Genomic DNA, 14,416 nt, shown 5'->3' on the forward strand with positions numbered 1-14,416 from the left:
TCGTGGTCGGCCACGACGCGCGACGAGTTTTTTTTTTTTGAAGGATTTATCCGGCCAGCGCTCGGCTGGTGCATCCGACGGCGTGCCAGAATGTTGTGATGGAGAGGGCCACGCTATATTGGCGCGGTCCTATGGTTCATGCCGTGTCCAGATACATAGTGCCGTGATGCCACCGGGACCGACACGAGGAAATTGACAGGCCGTTACCTGCCTCGGGGGGTTCTTCGGAGACTCCTCGGAGTTGCACTCTGCAGGCTGCAGTCTCACTGATCTCATCTCATTGAACTAGGGTCTGTCACGAATAGATGCCGATGGCGCCGGCCATCCCATCCCATTCTGGATCCGATGCAATCTGACAGGAGCATAAGCATCGCCCCCCGTCCGCCCCCGACCGAGGGCTGGATGGCGCCCGGCACTCTACTGGAAACGCATGAAACTGCCTACTGCCGTTGGGATTCACCGCAACCGCTGGCCTGGACCAGTCCGTTCAGCGGGTGTTGGAATCACAATAGGTCCTGCGCGTGTCAACCCAGCCGGTCATCTTCTTCATCCGCCAGGAGTGCGTGTCCTGCGTCAGGCATAGGGCACCATGGGGTTATTCCGGCCGTCCGCAGCGAGGATACGCCAGGGCATGGATGACATCTGGGTGAGCCCTGACTCGTTCATTGCAGGTACAGACGACCTCCCGACATCATCAAATCCCCCAATACTATGGATGGCATACGATGGCATCACATCCCTCGACCGCCCCAGTATGACGTCTCGCCAAGCCCGCCTGCTCGATCGCCACCAGCAGGCTGGGTGGTCTGGTCACTGGCACCCACGCTGCAGGTCATCGGACGATCCGAAGTACACACACAGTCTCTCCGGCTGCAGAATGTGAAGAGACCGTGGCGCCGATCGGCCGCTGAAGTGCTGAACAGCATTGCAACTCCTGAAACACCCGCCCCGAATAAGCTTTTCCGCGCCAAGCCAGCCCCCTATTCCATCCCATCACCACCATCTCCAGTCCTGAGGCCAAGAACTCAAGAAGAGACCGAATTGCATTCCAATCGATCGAAGAGGTCCTCTAGTGCGATAAGGAGCAACATGGGGATGTTCCGACCGGTGGAAAGACACGGGGCCAGGGGCAGATCGGGATGAGAGGGAATAATGGCGGTCCGGATAGCCCGGACCGACACAGATTGGAACATGGAACCGGCAAGACATCATCCAGTCTGCACTCTGTCGCCCATCAAGAGCACCAGTGAACATCACAGGCAGCCATGTCTGCCTACGGAGCACAGGCAGGCCGGAGATGAGGGCGCGAACTGGTCAAAGAAACCGGTGGGGCGGGTCTTGGCCCAGGGCGGCTTCATACCGCATTGGGCCTGGAATAGCCTCGTTCGCGCCCGTTTGGGGAATAGGCGAGGCCCTGAGTCCAGGGTCCATCCCTCGCTTCGATCGCCAAGCCCGGCCACTACATATAAATTCTGAACCCACGCCCGAAGGAAAGTAGCAGACAAAGACTTTCCCTCCGTGTTGTCGGTCATGGCCTCCCTCGCGCGTCTCGCCGGTCGGCTCTCGACGGGGCTCGCCGTGCTGTTTCTGACCTCGTGGACGGCCACCGCGTTGAGCTTCACCGCCATCAACGTCCTCAACACCGAAGCCACCATCGTGGGCACCCTCGCCTCCAGCAGCTTGGTGACCTTCCTCGTCTGCCGCCTGCTCGTCCGCTTTCAGTCCCACGACGGCACCCTCGCGCACCTTCTGGCCACGGCCCATCATGGCTCGCGTCGTGGGGCGCTGGTCCACCTCGTCTTTTGCGGCACCTGGCTGTACGAGCTGCTTGCCAAAGGCGTCCTCCTGCTTTTCCTGACCTTCGTCGGCGGCGTCCTGGCCACGGTCATCTACAACGACCCCAACCTGGAGAATCTGACCACCACTACACCCACCCCCGACCAGCCGGACACGCCTACTACAGCTCTGGCGGAGATTGACGAGTTCAAGGACAAGACCGGCTTCGATCCCACCCAACTGTTCCGATGGATCCCGCCTCAGGCTGTGGTGTATTGCATCGGACTTCTGTGGGTCAACTTTCTCAGCTTGGGGCTGTATATCTTGGGCCATGGGTTGAAGTCGTTGGGTCGCGTGTTGAGCTTGCCGTCGGGGCAGACCGCAGTCAAGGAGGGCCAGGAGGGCCCGGTGGGGACGGAGAAGGCCTGAGAGGTTGCAACCAGTTTGGTGCATGTGTGTTATGATGACATGGGAGACTTGTCCATGCCGTCTTCTGGCATGTTACGGATGTAAAAATCAAATGTGCTCGCTAGCATGGCGATTGCTGGGGAGTATGTTTCTGGGTAGCCCTAGAAAGGCCTCCCACAAGGATATATATGCGCCCCCGACTGGCGAGAGGAAAAGCTTTCATGACACCGCTTCAAGATATCCCAGCTGCATTATCCACTAAACCAATAAGGAAGTTCATTTTCATGTCATCTAGACTCACTCTAAGACCCCAATCCCGGAATCCCATCCGACGGCCTGGCATCATCCCAAAAGGCCAGCACCCGCCGGATGACCACCTCCTGGCTCGTCTCCGTCAGCTCCGAGTACAGCGGCAGCAAGACAATCTCCGCGGCAGCACGCGTAGTCACCCGATCCTCGCCGTGAAAGCGCCCGACCTGTTGGCCGAACGGCGAGGAGTGCAGCGGCACGAATTGCGCCTGGGTGCAGACCTGCCCGGCGGCCATGTGTCGGATGAACTCGGGTCGGCGAGAGGCGTCGGTGAGGCGAAGCCAGAAGATCACTGCGTTGTGGATGGCTCCCTCCGGCACCTGGGGTAGCTGGATCACCCCCGTCTGGGCCAGCGGTGCCAGACGCTGGTGATAGCGCGTCCAGAGGTGTCGGCGATGCGCCAGGATGTCCGGGGCGGCTTGCAGCTGCGGATACAGAAATGCGGCCTGGATCTCGCTCATCGTGGCGTTGATGCCGACATCTAGCCAGCGATAGACGTTCACTTCGCCGCGGAGGAACTGCCCCCGATTGGTGCCATGTTCGTAAATGATCTCAGCCCGGGCAGCCAGCGACTCCTGGTTGATGAGCAGGGCTCCTCCCTGCCCGCCGCTGGTGAAGACCTTTTTCTCTTGGAAGCTGATGCAGCCGAGATGGCCGATGGTCCCGAGCGCCCGGCCCTGGTACGTGCCTCCGCAGGCCATGGCGGCATCCTCGACGACGAGCAGGCCATGCTTGTCGGCGATGGCCAGAATCGTGTCCATGTCACAGGCAATCCCGGCATAGTGGACGGGCACGACCACCTTGGTCTGGGGGGTAATGGCAGCTTCGATGCGCTGCGCATCGATGTTCATGGTCGCATCGTCCAGATCAACAAAGACCGGCACCGCCCCGTGAACAACAAAGGCATTCACCGTGGATACGTAGGTGTAACTCGGCACGATCACTTCATCGCCGGGTTGCAGGTCGGCCAGGAGGGCGGCAATTTCCAGCGCGGAGGTACACGAGCTGAGGACAAAGGCCTTACCACCGATCATGGAGGATTCCAGCCAGCGCTGGCAGAGCACCGTGTATTTGCCCTTGCCGGTGAGGGTGCGCGTGCGGAGCACATCTTGGATGGCCGCGATTTCCTGCCCGGTGACGGTGGGGATGGTGGTGGGAATGACCGTCTCCGCCATGCTGGATCTTCGCAATTCGAAGGGGGGGGTCATTGTCAGTATCGCGGCTGCCTGGAGGTGATGATGTATAAGTGCTGATGTAGACCGCGTCGGCTCTGGCGACCTCATCACCGAGGGTGGAAGAAGAAGGTTCCTCTGACGCTGGCACTGGGCAGAATCCAACGGATACGAGATGGATGCGGAGCTACACTGCATCATTCTGTGGTGGTGTGTGATGCAGTTGACTCTGATAGTATGACAACCACTGCAGGGGGTAGGATGCGCATGGTTCCGATGCCATAGCCGGGGTGTCTCTCCAAGGACTGTCAGCCGTGACATCTCCAGTGCCCTCTTGGAGTCCGATATGCAATCGGTCCAAGACGGCCTTGGGATGCCGATCAGCCACTGACATAAATCGTGATACGCAGGGATGGGATGTGCCAATGAACGCCCTTCCTTCGGGGCCGACGTCACCAGCCAGCTGGCCCTGCACGCCACCTGGATAACCCCATTCGATGCATTGCTCGGAGCGTTTCCACCTGGAGCGGGGATGGGCGGATTCTCTGCACGTCGGCACAACTTAGCCGACTATCTCAATGACTCCAGCCGTCCTCGAGACAATCTGCGAGTTACCCTCACTCCGGCTTGCTGAGAAGCCAGGGTACTGGATAGCAGGCCAACAGTCAAGCTAATGGTTTCGACGCCCCCATCCCCTCCGTTCTGCCTTCGTTGGGGCATTCTCGGTATGTTCCTGCTGTCCCCACCCAGCCCACCCCGCTAACTCGAACTCTTCCACAGCCACCGGAACGATTGCCGAGAGTATATTCCCTCCTCTACCCCCCAAGCTTTTCAGGAAGTATATCCCTAACGAGCAGACAGCCTTTGCCAAAGACCTGCTCTCCGATCCAACCACCCGCGGTGTCGCCGATGTGTCGCATGTACTGCTGGCGGTGGCATCTGCGCGATCGCCGGCGATCGCCCAACAGTTCCTCGACCGCGTCGGGGCGTCGACGGCCCTTGCGTATGGTAGCTACGACGCTCTGGTGGCGGACCCCCGCGTAGACGCCGTCTATATCGCCTCGCCGCATTCCCATCACTACCAGAATGCCATGCTCGCCCTGCGCGCGGGAAAGCATGTTCTCTGTGAGAAGGCCTTTACGGTCACGGCTGGTCAGGCGCGCAAGCTCGTCGAAACGGCTCGTGAACGGGGATGTTTCCTCATGGAGGGCATGTGGACGCGGTTCCTGCCCATTGCCATTCAGATTCGCCAGCAGATCCAAGAGGGCGCCATCGGGCCGGTGCTTCGTGTGTTTGCGGATAACTCGATCGGAACCGACGCTCTGCAGGAGTTGAAGGACAGCTATTTAACCAAGAAGGAGTTGGCCGGGGGTGCGTTGCTGGATTGTACGTGATGCTCGTGTCGTTAAGTTGGACGCGCTGACGGTGATGTCCACAGTGGGCGTATATCCCATCCATTGGGTCTTACAGGCTCTTCATTGTCTGCTGAATCGAAAGCCTAGCACCATCTTATCAACGATGACACCCCTTGACTCCGCCGGCGTGGACGAATCGACCACCATCCTCATGACCTTCCCGGCGGATCCGCCATATCCATCCTCGGTGCAGGCGGTGGCCAGTGCCAGTCTCCGGGCCATGGGAGATCCAGATGGCCAGACCCCGGTGGTGCGGATCCAGGGCGATCGGGGGGAGATCCAAGTCTACGGGCGTCCCTGGTGTCCGTCGAAATACCGCATCGTCAAACGGGAGCAGCGATTCGGGATGGTCGGAGAAGCGGAGGAGTTCGCGTTTCCCATTCCCGGGGGCGCCCATGGGCTGTGCTTTGAGGCAGATGAGGTCGCTCGATGTGTCCGCGATGGGAAGCTAGAAAGCGCGGGCCTGCCGTGGACGGAGACTTTGGCAGTCATGGAAATTCTAGATGAAATTCGTCGGGCTCACGGATTATCATTCCCGGACGTAATTGAGACCGAGGCGTACCCGGTGAACATGGCGACAAAGCAAGCCTAATACTATGTGATGTCGATCCTGTGTGCAGATTTATGAGTATGGGATATTCAGGTAGTCTACATGATATCATTGTTCTGTATCAAGCCCCCATCCGCGTCGTCCGGACCACCCCCGGCCTTTTTCGCGGAGTAAATACAATAACCAGTATCACCATCAGTCCACTGAACGCCCCCATGGAGATGTTCATGGCCGTCCAACCAGCCGCCTCACGCACGTATCCCGCATACAACGGACCAACCAGTGTCCCACCAGCAAACGCGGCATTACTCAGACCGTAGGCCTGCGAACAGGCACCCAGATCCCCAAAGATTCCGGGCTCTCCTTCCTCCATGGCATCCTTGGCCAAAGTGACTTCCGTCATCATGGCCGGCATGGCGACAGAGACCCCACAGCCGAAGAGAAACAGGAAAAGCCGCAGCAGCAGGGATGTCAACGGGCTGGGCTCCCGGATCAGAGAGAGCAGCATCATGCTCGGGGTGATCAGCCCGAAGCCCAGGACCGCGGGCCAAAACGGTCCCAGGTGGTCTACCATCGATCCGCCCAGTGGGGAGCAGATCATCGGCAGAGTATTAGACAGAAACACAATGGCGATTTGCGTCGACCGGTAGAGGAAGACTTCCGGGAGGTAGACGGGCAGGACTGCCTCGAAGGCCGTCATGAAGCAGTTCAGCAGGAACATGCCCGCCATCGCAACAAGAAATCGCGGCATACGCATCAAGGTTACCACGGCCGGTGGTCTCTTTGGCTGTCGAGCGTCATGACCTCCAGTGTCCGGCATGAGGGGCCGTTGCTCATCTTGGATGAGGGCGTGCGTCAGCCCGGGATCGTGGGTCGGCGCGATCAGCAGTACCCGCAGTAGAAACTCCAGGGCAATGAGGACAAAGGCGGGGATGAAGACGGCAAAGTAACCGGCCAGGTCGTACAAGAATCCCCCCACGATGGGCCCCGCGAAGATGCCGATGCTGAGGCTCATGCTCGTGAACCCAATGGCGCGCCCGATGTGTCGGTCACCCACGGTCTCCACCAACAGGCTGAACCCAATCGTAAAAACAATGGCCGTGGAACAGCCCTGCAGGACGCGGGCGAGGACGATCAAGGGCAGCGAGATGGTCAGGGAGAAGAGGACCGTGGCACCTCCCATGACTCCGACGCCCAGCAGGAAGGGTAGTTGTTTGGTGCGGGTTTGGTCGCCCATCCACCCAAAGAGCACTATGCGCATCGATCAGTAAGAATCCGCGTGGTGGTCACTCTCGGCAGGCAACGCACGCACATGAGCCCAACATGATAGCCGCCCCGTAGGTGGCCAAGAGGATGGAGTTCCAAGGCTGAATGTCAGCGTCCGACAGGCCCACCCGGTCGGCGAGGGCAAAGGGCAGCATGGGCACCACAAGCCCATAAAGGAAGATGTCAGTGAAGACGGCGACACAGACCACAATGACCGCAAAGGTGGTCGACGACCGGAGCTGCTGCACAGACATGGTGTGGGGGAACAGGATGTATGCAAGGAGATGAGACAAGGTCGTCGGTGCTGCCTCAGGGCGCAGAAGGCTGCAGAGGGCCGCAGAGGACGGTCCAACCCTTCGGTCGAGATATTTAAATTACCCAACCATCGAGCATGGCTCCTGTACCGGATGGCTGCCAAAGCTGAAACCCAGCCCAGGTGGTACAATGTGAACACTGCGTTCGTATATGGGTCAGGGTGAATGAGAATCCTATCCTCTTCCATCTTTTGTGCTCCCCGGCCTCGAACCCGCGGGCCTGTTCGGAAGGCAGCTGTGCGACGCAACAGCATCCGAGAAGCCGTCCTTCCAGCGCCCGAACAGGGCAGTCAGACCCCGATTCGAATCCTAATTGGTGCGTTTGGTACTGTTCTTTTCGCATACCCGACAGCCTGCCTGTTGGGCCTTAGCCTGTGGGGGGCCGAGGTTGCTCCCGGCTGAATCGCTGCTACCTGCGTGGCAAGCTATCCTACCGGGAGTGTACTCTGGGATGCGCATTGGAATGCTACAGCGATGGATGATGGTAGGAATGGACCAAGGATGAGCAACGGCCTCGGGTTCTTGGAATGAGAAGCATGTTCTAGCGTGTGGTAAAACCAGAGATGACCTTCAGCATCTCGATCTCCTCCGGGCCCGCCAATAAATCCCTCTCGTCGAAGGCTGTGTACATGGTGCGCAGCCAGCTCTTATGCTGATGCTGCTCAAGCGCTTCCTGGCTTGCCCAGCTGGGTGCGGAGTCAGCCAATGTCCTCGGCCAAACGCTGATGGAGGAGGCCGTCCCCTTACCGTTCGATGACCTTGAATTCTATGGTGTCATCAGGCCGGCGACATTCCGTCAAAAGGAAGGTCAAACAACTGGGTTCGAGCTGCTCTACATTTTCTGCTGTTTCGCAGAGAATCTGTCGGAGCTGGAGATCGGTGAATAATGAACGACGCAACGCAAACCGGGGGAGGAAATGGGAAGGATGTACCTCGGCCGCTTTACCGGGAGCCGGTCGAAGGGTGGCGATGAGATGGATTTCGGCCATACTGCGCTTAAGCCGTGACAGGATAGATCTGAGGGATCGAGAGAGTCCCGGTGTTAGCTCAGGTTAAAGAAGGTTACTCCCAGTCCGCTTCTCGCCAGCCATCCATCTCGCGTGACCCCATATCTGACTGAGCGTGCATATTCATGAACCCCCGCCACAAATACCACGAGCGTGTCCGGCCCAGGATGCAGGGATAACCCATGTATAAATCTACTCCCTCTACTGGGGAGCCCCTCGATCGTAATATAACCCCCGCTTCGAACGAACCAGCCGTCAATCGTAACGCCCCCTGGCGGAAGACACGGTGTGGCTCGAGGAGCAGACTGTTGCACATCAGCAAAGGATATCGCCGAATCTACTCCAGTCGAGCTTGTGTTACTTTCTAGTGCCCGTGACCATGACCGAAATTGGGGACGTCAGCGAGCTGATCAAAAATCCGCCCTTCGAACTGAGCGAGGCTGACAGAGAGTCACTCTTAATGAAGGCGGAGGATTTTACCCCCCACGCCTGGAATGACATCAAGCAGATCATCGGTATGCCCCCTTCTGCACGACGTCACCTATGCCCGATCCGCATGCTAATGTTGAGGGCTGGATAGCGAACGGCGATCTGTCCATGCTGAAGCGTGGCCCCACGGATCTCCGGAACTACATTCTGTGGACTCGGCAGATTAGGGCCAGCTACGGCTCGGTCATACAATATGTCCTGAGCGAGCGACTGCATTGGGACCCCCCGGCAGATGGCAGCAGTTTTCCGTGCGTCGACCCAGTTCCATTCGCGAATCCAGCCGACTACCGGATTCTTCGCAACGACTGGCCATATGGGACAACTCCTGACATCACCCACCTGGTGGTGTGGCTGAGAACGCCGCTCGCTGTGGATCAGGAAGGTGACCCGACTCCAGAGTCGAGGCAGCGCATCGACAACTTTGTGCAAGAGACGTTTGCCTTTGCGCGTGAGCATAGCGATGGGCTGATCTGGTTTAAAAATCGGCAAAAATGGCAGAGTGTTCGGGCAATTGAGCACATCCATGTCCTTCTCCGGGGCGTGGACGATGGTCTAGTGACCCGTCTGACCGGTCAGACTCCAGAAGTAATGACTTGCCGTACATACGTTCCGCGGTGATGATGTCAGGTTACAGAGCCCGGCTCCGTAGGGGTAGCTATCGGCCTGTTCATCTAAGGTGTTGCAGCTCCAGAGGAAGTGCTTGCCATGGTTAGCATCAAAGCCCGGGACGGAGCTTGCGCTGAATTCTACTCCTTTCCACGGTACCTTCGTTCACGGAGCCCTAGTGATCTCTGCATTGCCCTAAAGACACAACGTAGCTATCGTGTCATTCATGTACCAGGGATACAAGGTATCCTTGGTGGTTCAGATGTAAACCAGCACGTCGGAGGCGACGAGACGGATGGTCAACGCATCTGGCAATCGGTGAGTAATAGCCGCGTATACTGTATTCTGTGACTAACCTGTGTCTACCATCAGCCCCGGGATTGGCATACGTGATGCTCGCCTACCTCTCGCTATCTTGCCTCCCGGGCTGGACGGGGGAGAGTCGGTTTGTAGGTGTCCCTCCCACAGCTTGGGTTAGTAGTTCGCGTCACCTAATTGTGTACCCTAATGGTAAGAATGCGACCGAGTCATTGGACTGGGCAGACTCCCACGAGCAAAGATCTTTGTCTTCAGCGTCATCCAGACGCTGACAGGGTGCAGGTCATCACAGCCCTTCGTCCTGCGTACTATACGATGAGGATAACCCCGGAAAAGCAAAGCAGGCAATCAATACGAAGGGCATGACAACATAGATGCGTGCTATAAATGGCAGAGCGCGGAGCGAGCTGTGGCACGACTAATTGGTGAAGCTCCGAGTTTGTGTTCACTTATAGTGCTGGAGTATCTTCGTGCAATAAATGCGATGTGGAGGCACCAGCATTACACAGAAGCATCAACAGGATGACAATTCAGGAGCTGGGTCTCGGTAATGGAGAGTCAGGGGATGATGGCGCCGGTGACATGAAGACCATCTTGGTCACTGGAGGGGCAGGCTTCATGTGAGTCTGGCACTGACGTCCCATCCTGAGATCGGTGTCCGTATACAATCCGTCAGGCTGACGCGGCTTCATCAGTGGGGGGTGGTTTGTCCGGCATCTCCTCCGGGTATACGGAGAGCGGTATACGATTCTCTGCTTTGACATCCTCGACTACTGCGCCTCCAAGCGAAACATTCAGCCGATTGAGCATCTGCCAAACTTTCATTTCATCGAGGGCGACCTGTGCAACTCTCGCAGCGTTGCGACCCTCTTCCAGCAGTTTAGGATTGATGCCGTTGTCCACTTCGCGGCCAACTCCCATGTGGACCACTCTTTTGTTGACCCCATCCCTTTCACGCAGAACAACGTCACGGGCACCCATATTCTTCTCGAGGCGGCGCGGAAATCCAGGACAGTGCGTCGATTTATCCATGTCTCAACAGACGAGGTATACGGGGAGAATGAGCCGGGCCAGAGCTATGCATTTACGGAGGAAGACCGGCTGAATCCCACGAATCCGTACTCGGCCAGCAAAGCCGCCGCGGAGATGATTGTGAACGCATATCTTCATTCATTTCACATGCCCATCATTATCACTCGCTGCAATAACGTGTTTGGTCCCTACCAGTATCCCGAAAGTGAGAAGCCCATGTTTCCGATGCCCGAGGCTGCGGATTTCTGACATAACGTGTCGCAGAACTGATCCCTAAGCTCGCCATGCAGTTGCTTAATTCCAGGCGCATGACAGTCCATGGCGATGGGAAGGCAATGCGCGGATTCGTCTTCGCCGCCGATGCCATGAACGCCTTCGATATCATCTTCCACCGCGGAATCGTATCCGAGACCTACAACATTGCCTCGCGGGAGCAAATTCAGGTCCGAGACGTCGCAGAAAAGATCCTACAGTGGTTCCATCCCGGTTGCAGCGAGGGATGTGAACAATATCTGGAAATGGTGGAGGACCGGCCGTTCAATGACCGGATGTATTGGACCGATGACTCCAAGCTCCGGCTGCTAGGGTGGACAGAACAAGTCTCCTTCGACGACGCTCTTGCAATAACCTTAGAATGGTATCGTGACTATGGTGACACATTCTGGTCCAAGGCAGAGCCCATTTGCGAGACCAACGGTCGGTCGACCTGAGATCTTAGCATGTATTTTGGTAGGCTGGTTCGGGTTGCGAAGATGAGCGGGGAATCATGTTATATTCTGCACTGTGGTTTACAATCAGCGATCGGCTGGCGATCTGGTCATTATTGAGACATCAAGAAATCGGACGAATTTATTGGGGCAGTCAGAGCCTTCGGATGGGTGATTCTTTTAGGAAGGCAGAGGTGAAGGTCATCCTCGCAACAATGGCCCCTTTCCTTGTATTGCCCTTCTGAGATTTATTGATCCAATGCATTGGCGAAAGGTAGAATATAGCATGGTCGCAGAGGGATCGGCAGTCTAGCACACAAGGACCATGGCATCCGCTGACCAGTTGGGATCCCAACTGCCGTACAATGGTCCGTATGTCATTGTGCACCATCAATACAGAGGGGACTTGGGCGTTGTGGCATGGACGCCAGATCTCCAATACTAGTTGCACTACACACAAAGGCCGTCAGAACCGCAACACGGACGACCCCAGTATTCAGCAAAACCCCTTCTAGTACAAGCTCTGCGACAGCTGATCTGGCAGGACACGCAAGAACGTAGTCCCCGTCGAGAGAATCGTCTGCAGGGGGATGAGATACTACGACAGTCAGAGCTTGCCAATTTGTTCTCCGCCGAGGATCCGAATGTGCCGTATCCGGAGGAACTTTCCCTTCAATCTGTCAATCTTGTCAGTACAACCTACGTGCCTTGCTTACTCAAGCTCACGATGAACAGTTCTTCCGACATGGTAAGCCACCATCTCGTGCTATAGTTGGCACTATATCTGAATTTCTGGAGGGGCGCGAACGCCCACAGCTCCCGTTTTCGCCCAAGGTAGGCTACCTGGACACACGTGTCTCGTATACTGCTGATAAGCATCTAGCAACTTGGTCTGCCCCGATGTATGTTCCCAGCAAGACTGGTGCGCACTAAGCTAAGTGGTGGATGTATACAGTCTGGCCGCTATGTGCCGGGGTGAGACACCGGAGAACGGGGTTACTCGACAACGCTAAGCAGGAAAAGAATATTCCTTTGGGGTGGCAGCGAGTGATAGAGACATTTGATACTGACGATGGTCCTTTGGTGCCAAATGATAGTGACAATCTATGGTGAGCACGGCCCAACAAGCGCTTACGGGGCCCTGAGCTGACATCAAAGCCTGACGGACGTAGCTTCCACGGAGAGCTTACCGATCATGGTCGAGCAGCAATGGTCGCCCTAGGGGCCGAGCTCCGCAGGCTCTACATTGATCGGCTGAACTTTCTTCCTGCTGTGTTGACCAAACCGGATACCATAAGCTTTCGCGCATCCCCATACCCCAGGGCACTGGAGTCCTTGCAGCATGTTATCATGGGCCTCCTGCCTCCTGGTACTCGCGCATCAAGTTTTGGACAGCCACGCATCGTCATGCGAAGTCCTGAGGAAGAGACCCTACTGCCGAACGAGGACTACTGTGAACGCTTCATTCAGATCAGTAAGGCATATGCGCGCCGGACTGCTGCCAAATGTGAGAGTGCTTTACTCTGCTCGCCCCCCAGCCAGAGTGGCATGGAGAAGATCTAACCGTCGCACCCCAGGGAATCACAGCGCAGAGGTCGACCACCTCAACATGCTCCTCGGGAAATTCATGCCACCGAGGCAGCTGATCGCCGTGGATTCCAGACCCAGCATTCACGCCATTCATGACATCGTCAGCTGCACGTCTGCCAGCGGCTCGCCAGGTATTCGTCTCCCGAGGGAGTTTCACGACGATGGGACGGTGCAAATCATCGAGCACATCGCGTACGAAGAGGAATTCGGGATGTATCAGGAGAACGAGGAAGCACGACGTCTCGGAATTGGGTCCATTCTCGGGGATGTAGTGCAGCGGATGGTGAACACGGCGCAGAGACAGGCGGACGACACACGCCCCGGGTCCAGCCCGAAGCTTTTTCTGGCGGGCTCGCACGATTCAACGGTAGGAGCCATAGCGACGTCCCTGGGCTCGGTCGACTTGACTGGGTCGGGTAACTGGCCTCCGTACGGATCCGTCCTGGCCATTGAGCTATTCCAGGACCAAAACACGGCTCCGTCACTCGATGGAGGGTCCAGCCTGCCGTTGATCGGCCGCAGTCCGGTGTCTGAGCTCTCCGACCAGCAGAAACAGTTCCTCCAACAGTATTATGTCCGCCTCCGCTACAACAATCGAGTATTGGTGGTACCGGGTTGCAGACTTCCCGGTCGGAACTGGCGAGGCGACAAGAGCTTTTGCACGTTGGTAGGTAGAGAGTCTTCCCTGGGGTAGAGATCATGATCTGACACGGTGGCCACCCGCCAGGCAGCGTTCAAGGAGATCGTCGATCGGTTTACTCCGACCGCGTGGAGAGAACTGTGTGCGCGCCGTCTTGACCAGCCATGTTTTCCGGCGAAGAGCGAACCCGCGGGATACTAGATTGAATCACATCAGCCGGTGGGAAGAAGGGGAGTGGAATGACGCTAGGCATCTGCAGGGCGGTTTGGGGGGGGGGGTTCTCAAGAGAAGGCAGATGAAGATGAAGGTGAAGAGAAGAGAAGCGCTGGGACCTATGGATCACGTGGAAAGACGGTGGCTTAGTCAGCTAAGCGACGATGTTTTTGTTAACTATGCACATTTTCGGGTTATCCCAGCCTGATCTCATCTTATCATCCTTGAATTGTTTATCTGGGTTATTCATCCTGTTGCAAGATGCTGTTACCTTACTGAGCACGCTACCACTACAGTTTTTCATGACGATTCTCAGCGCGGTCAGACCCTCCCATCATTCACCATATCAGCATGCCGCTTACGGAGATTACTCCCGTCCCATATATATATACCCGCCGTCCCAGACAACAAGCTTGTGGCAGCCACTGTGAGGCCCCCGGTCTTTATTTGACCGCTGGTCGGTCTGAGTTAAGACCCTGAGCCCATGCAGCTAGGTTCGTCAACACAGAAGCAGCCGAAAGCTGCCTTTCCGTTCTCACTGCTGCCACCGGTTAGATGAACGCCAACCCGTCACCATACCCTTGCCATTTAACGCAAGCTGGGA

General features: G+C 57.0%; 9 protein-coding genes across 9 annotated transcripts; 6 read left to right on the plus strand and 3 right to left on the minus strand.

Moving 5' to 3' along the window:
- The first annotated feature begins 454 nt into the window (after nucleotides 1-454).
- On the plus strand, nucleotides 455-1,229 carry BO80DRAFT_247791 (uncharacterized protein). The gene has a single exon (XM_025714612.1). The coding sequence runs from the start codon at nucleotides 712-714 to the stop codon at nucleotides 1,141-1,143; it is 432 nt and encodes a 143-aa protein (XP_025570189.1). The 5' UTR covers nucleotides 455-711; the 3' UTR covers nucleotides 1,144-1,229.
- A 301-nt stretch (nucleotides 1,230-1,530) lies between these two features.
- BO80DRAFT_318158 (uncharacterized protein) lies at nucleotides 1,531-2,136 on the plus strand (the record flags this gene model as incomplete). The annotated part of the gene is made up of 1 exon (XM_025715091.1): nucleotides 1,531-2,136. A coding segment is annotated over one exon (606 nt), but the record flags the coding sequence as incomplete, so codon positions are not given.
- A 160-nt stretch (nucleotides 2,137-2,296) lies between these two features.
- On the minus strand, nucleotides 2,297-3,936 carry BO80DRAFT_429594 (lipopolysaccharide biosynthesis protein rffA). The gene has a single exon (XM_025720506.1). The coding sequence runs from the start codon at nucleotides 3,666-3,668 to the stop codon at nucleotides 2,487-2,489; it is 1,182 nt and encodes a 393-aa protein (XP_025570191.1). The 5' UTR covers nucleotides 3,669-3,936; the 3' UTR covers nucleotides 2,297-2,486.
- Nucleotides 3,937-4,162: 226 nt separating this feature from the next.
- On the plus strand, nucleotides 4,163-5,712 carry BO80DRAFT_247809 (Gfo/Idh/MocA family protein). The gene is made up of 4 exons (XM_025714613.1): nucleotides 4,163-4,390; nucleotides 4,446-4,466; nucleotides 4,527-5,051; nucleotides 5,104-5,712. Exons 1-4 carry the CDS (start codon nucleotides 4,339-4,341, stop codon nucleotides 5,670-5,672), a joined length of 1,167 nt encoding a protein of 388 aa, XP_025570192.1. The 5' UTR covers nucleotides 4,163-4,338; the 3' UTR covers nucleotides 5,673-5,712.
- Nucleotides 5,713-5,751: 39 nt separating this feature from the next.
- Nucleotides 5,752-7,418, minus strand: BO80DRAFT_505898 (MFS transporter; the record flags this gene model as incomplete). Its single annotated transcript, XM_025724515.1, has 2 exons — nucleotides 6,943-7,418; nucleotides 5,752-6,881 (listed from the first exon to the last, which is right to left on the minus strand). The coding sequence occupies exons 1-2, from the start codon at nucleotides 7,148-7,150 to the stop codon at nucleotides 5,752-5,754; spliced, it is 1,338 nt and encodes a 445-aa protein (XP_025570193.1). The 5' UTR covers nucleotides 7,151-7,418.
- Nucleotides 7,419-7,744: 326 nt separating this feature from the next.
- On the minus strand, nucleotides 7,745-8,634 carry BO80DRAFT_469100 (putative quinol monooxygenase). The gene is made up of 2 exons (XM_025722983.1): nucleotides 7,958-8,634; nucleotides 7,745-7,896 (listed from the first exon to the last, which is right to left on the minus strand). The coding sequence occupies exons 1-2, from the start codon at nucleotides 8,197-8,199 to the stop codon at nucleotides 7,752-7,754; spliced, it is 387 nt and encodes a 128-aa protein (XP_025570194.1). The 5' UTR covers nucleotides 8,200-8,634; the 3' UTR covers nucleotides 7,745-7,751.
- On the plus strand, nucleotides 8,597-9,324 carry BO80DRAFT_459491 (GIG1 family protein; the record flags this gene model as incomplete). Its single annotated transcript, XM_025722347.1, has 2 exons — nucleotides 8,597-8,732; nucleotides 8,798-9,324. The coding sequence occupies 2 exons, from the start codon at nucleotides 8,597-8,599 to the stop codon at nucleotides 9,322-9,324; spliced, it is 663 nt and encodes a 220-aa protein (XP_025570195.1).
- An 828-nt stretch (nucleotides 9,325-10,152) lies between these two features.
- BO80DRAFT_367829 (dTDP-glucose 4,6-dehydratase) lies at nucleotides 10,153-11,372 on the plus strand (the record flags this gene model as incomplete). Its single annotated transcript, XM_025716305.1, has 4 exons — nucleotides 10,153-10,250; nucleotides 10,326-10,867; nucleotides 10,927-11,114; nucleotides 11,160-11,372. 4 exons carry the CDS (start codon nucleotides 10,153-10,155, stop codon nucleotides 11,370-11,372), a joined length of 1,041 nt encoding a protein of 346 aa, XP_025570196.1.
- Nucleotides 11,373-12,314: 942 nt separating this feature from the next.
- On the plus strand, nucleotides 12,315-13,800 carry BO80DRAFT_367789 (phosphoglycerate mutase-like protein; the record flags this gene model as incomplete). Its single annotated transcript, XM_025716304.1, has 4 exons — nucleotides 12,315-12,478; nucleotides 12,542-12,876; nucleotides 12,947-13,626; nucleotides 13,687-13,800. 4 exons carry the CDS (start codon nucleotides 12,315-12,317, stop codon nucleotides 13,798-13,800), a joined length of 1,293 nt encoding a protein of 430 aa, XP_025570197.1.
- Between the last annotated feature and the right edge of the window lie 616 nt (nucleotides 13,801-14,416).

The sequence above is a fragment of the Aspergillus ibericus genome (genome assembly GCF_003184845.1).
Source record: "Aspergillus ibericus CBS 121593 unplaced genomic scaffold BO80scaffold_66, whole genome shotgun sequence".
NCBI lineage: Eukaryota > Fungi > Ascomycota > Eurotiomycetes > Eurotiales > Aspergillaceae > Aspergillus > Aspergillus ibericus.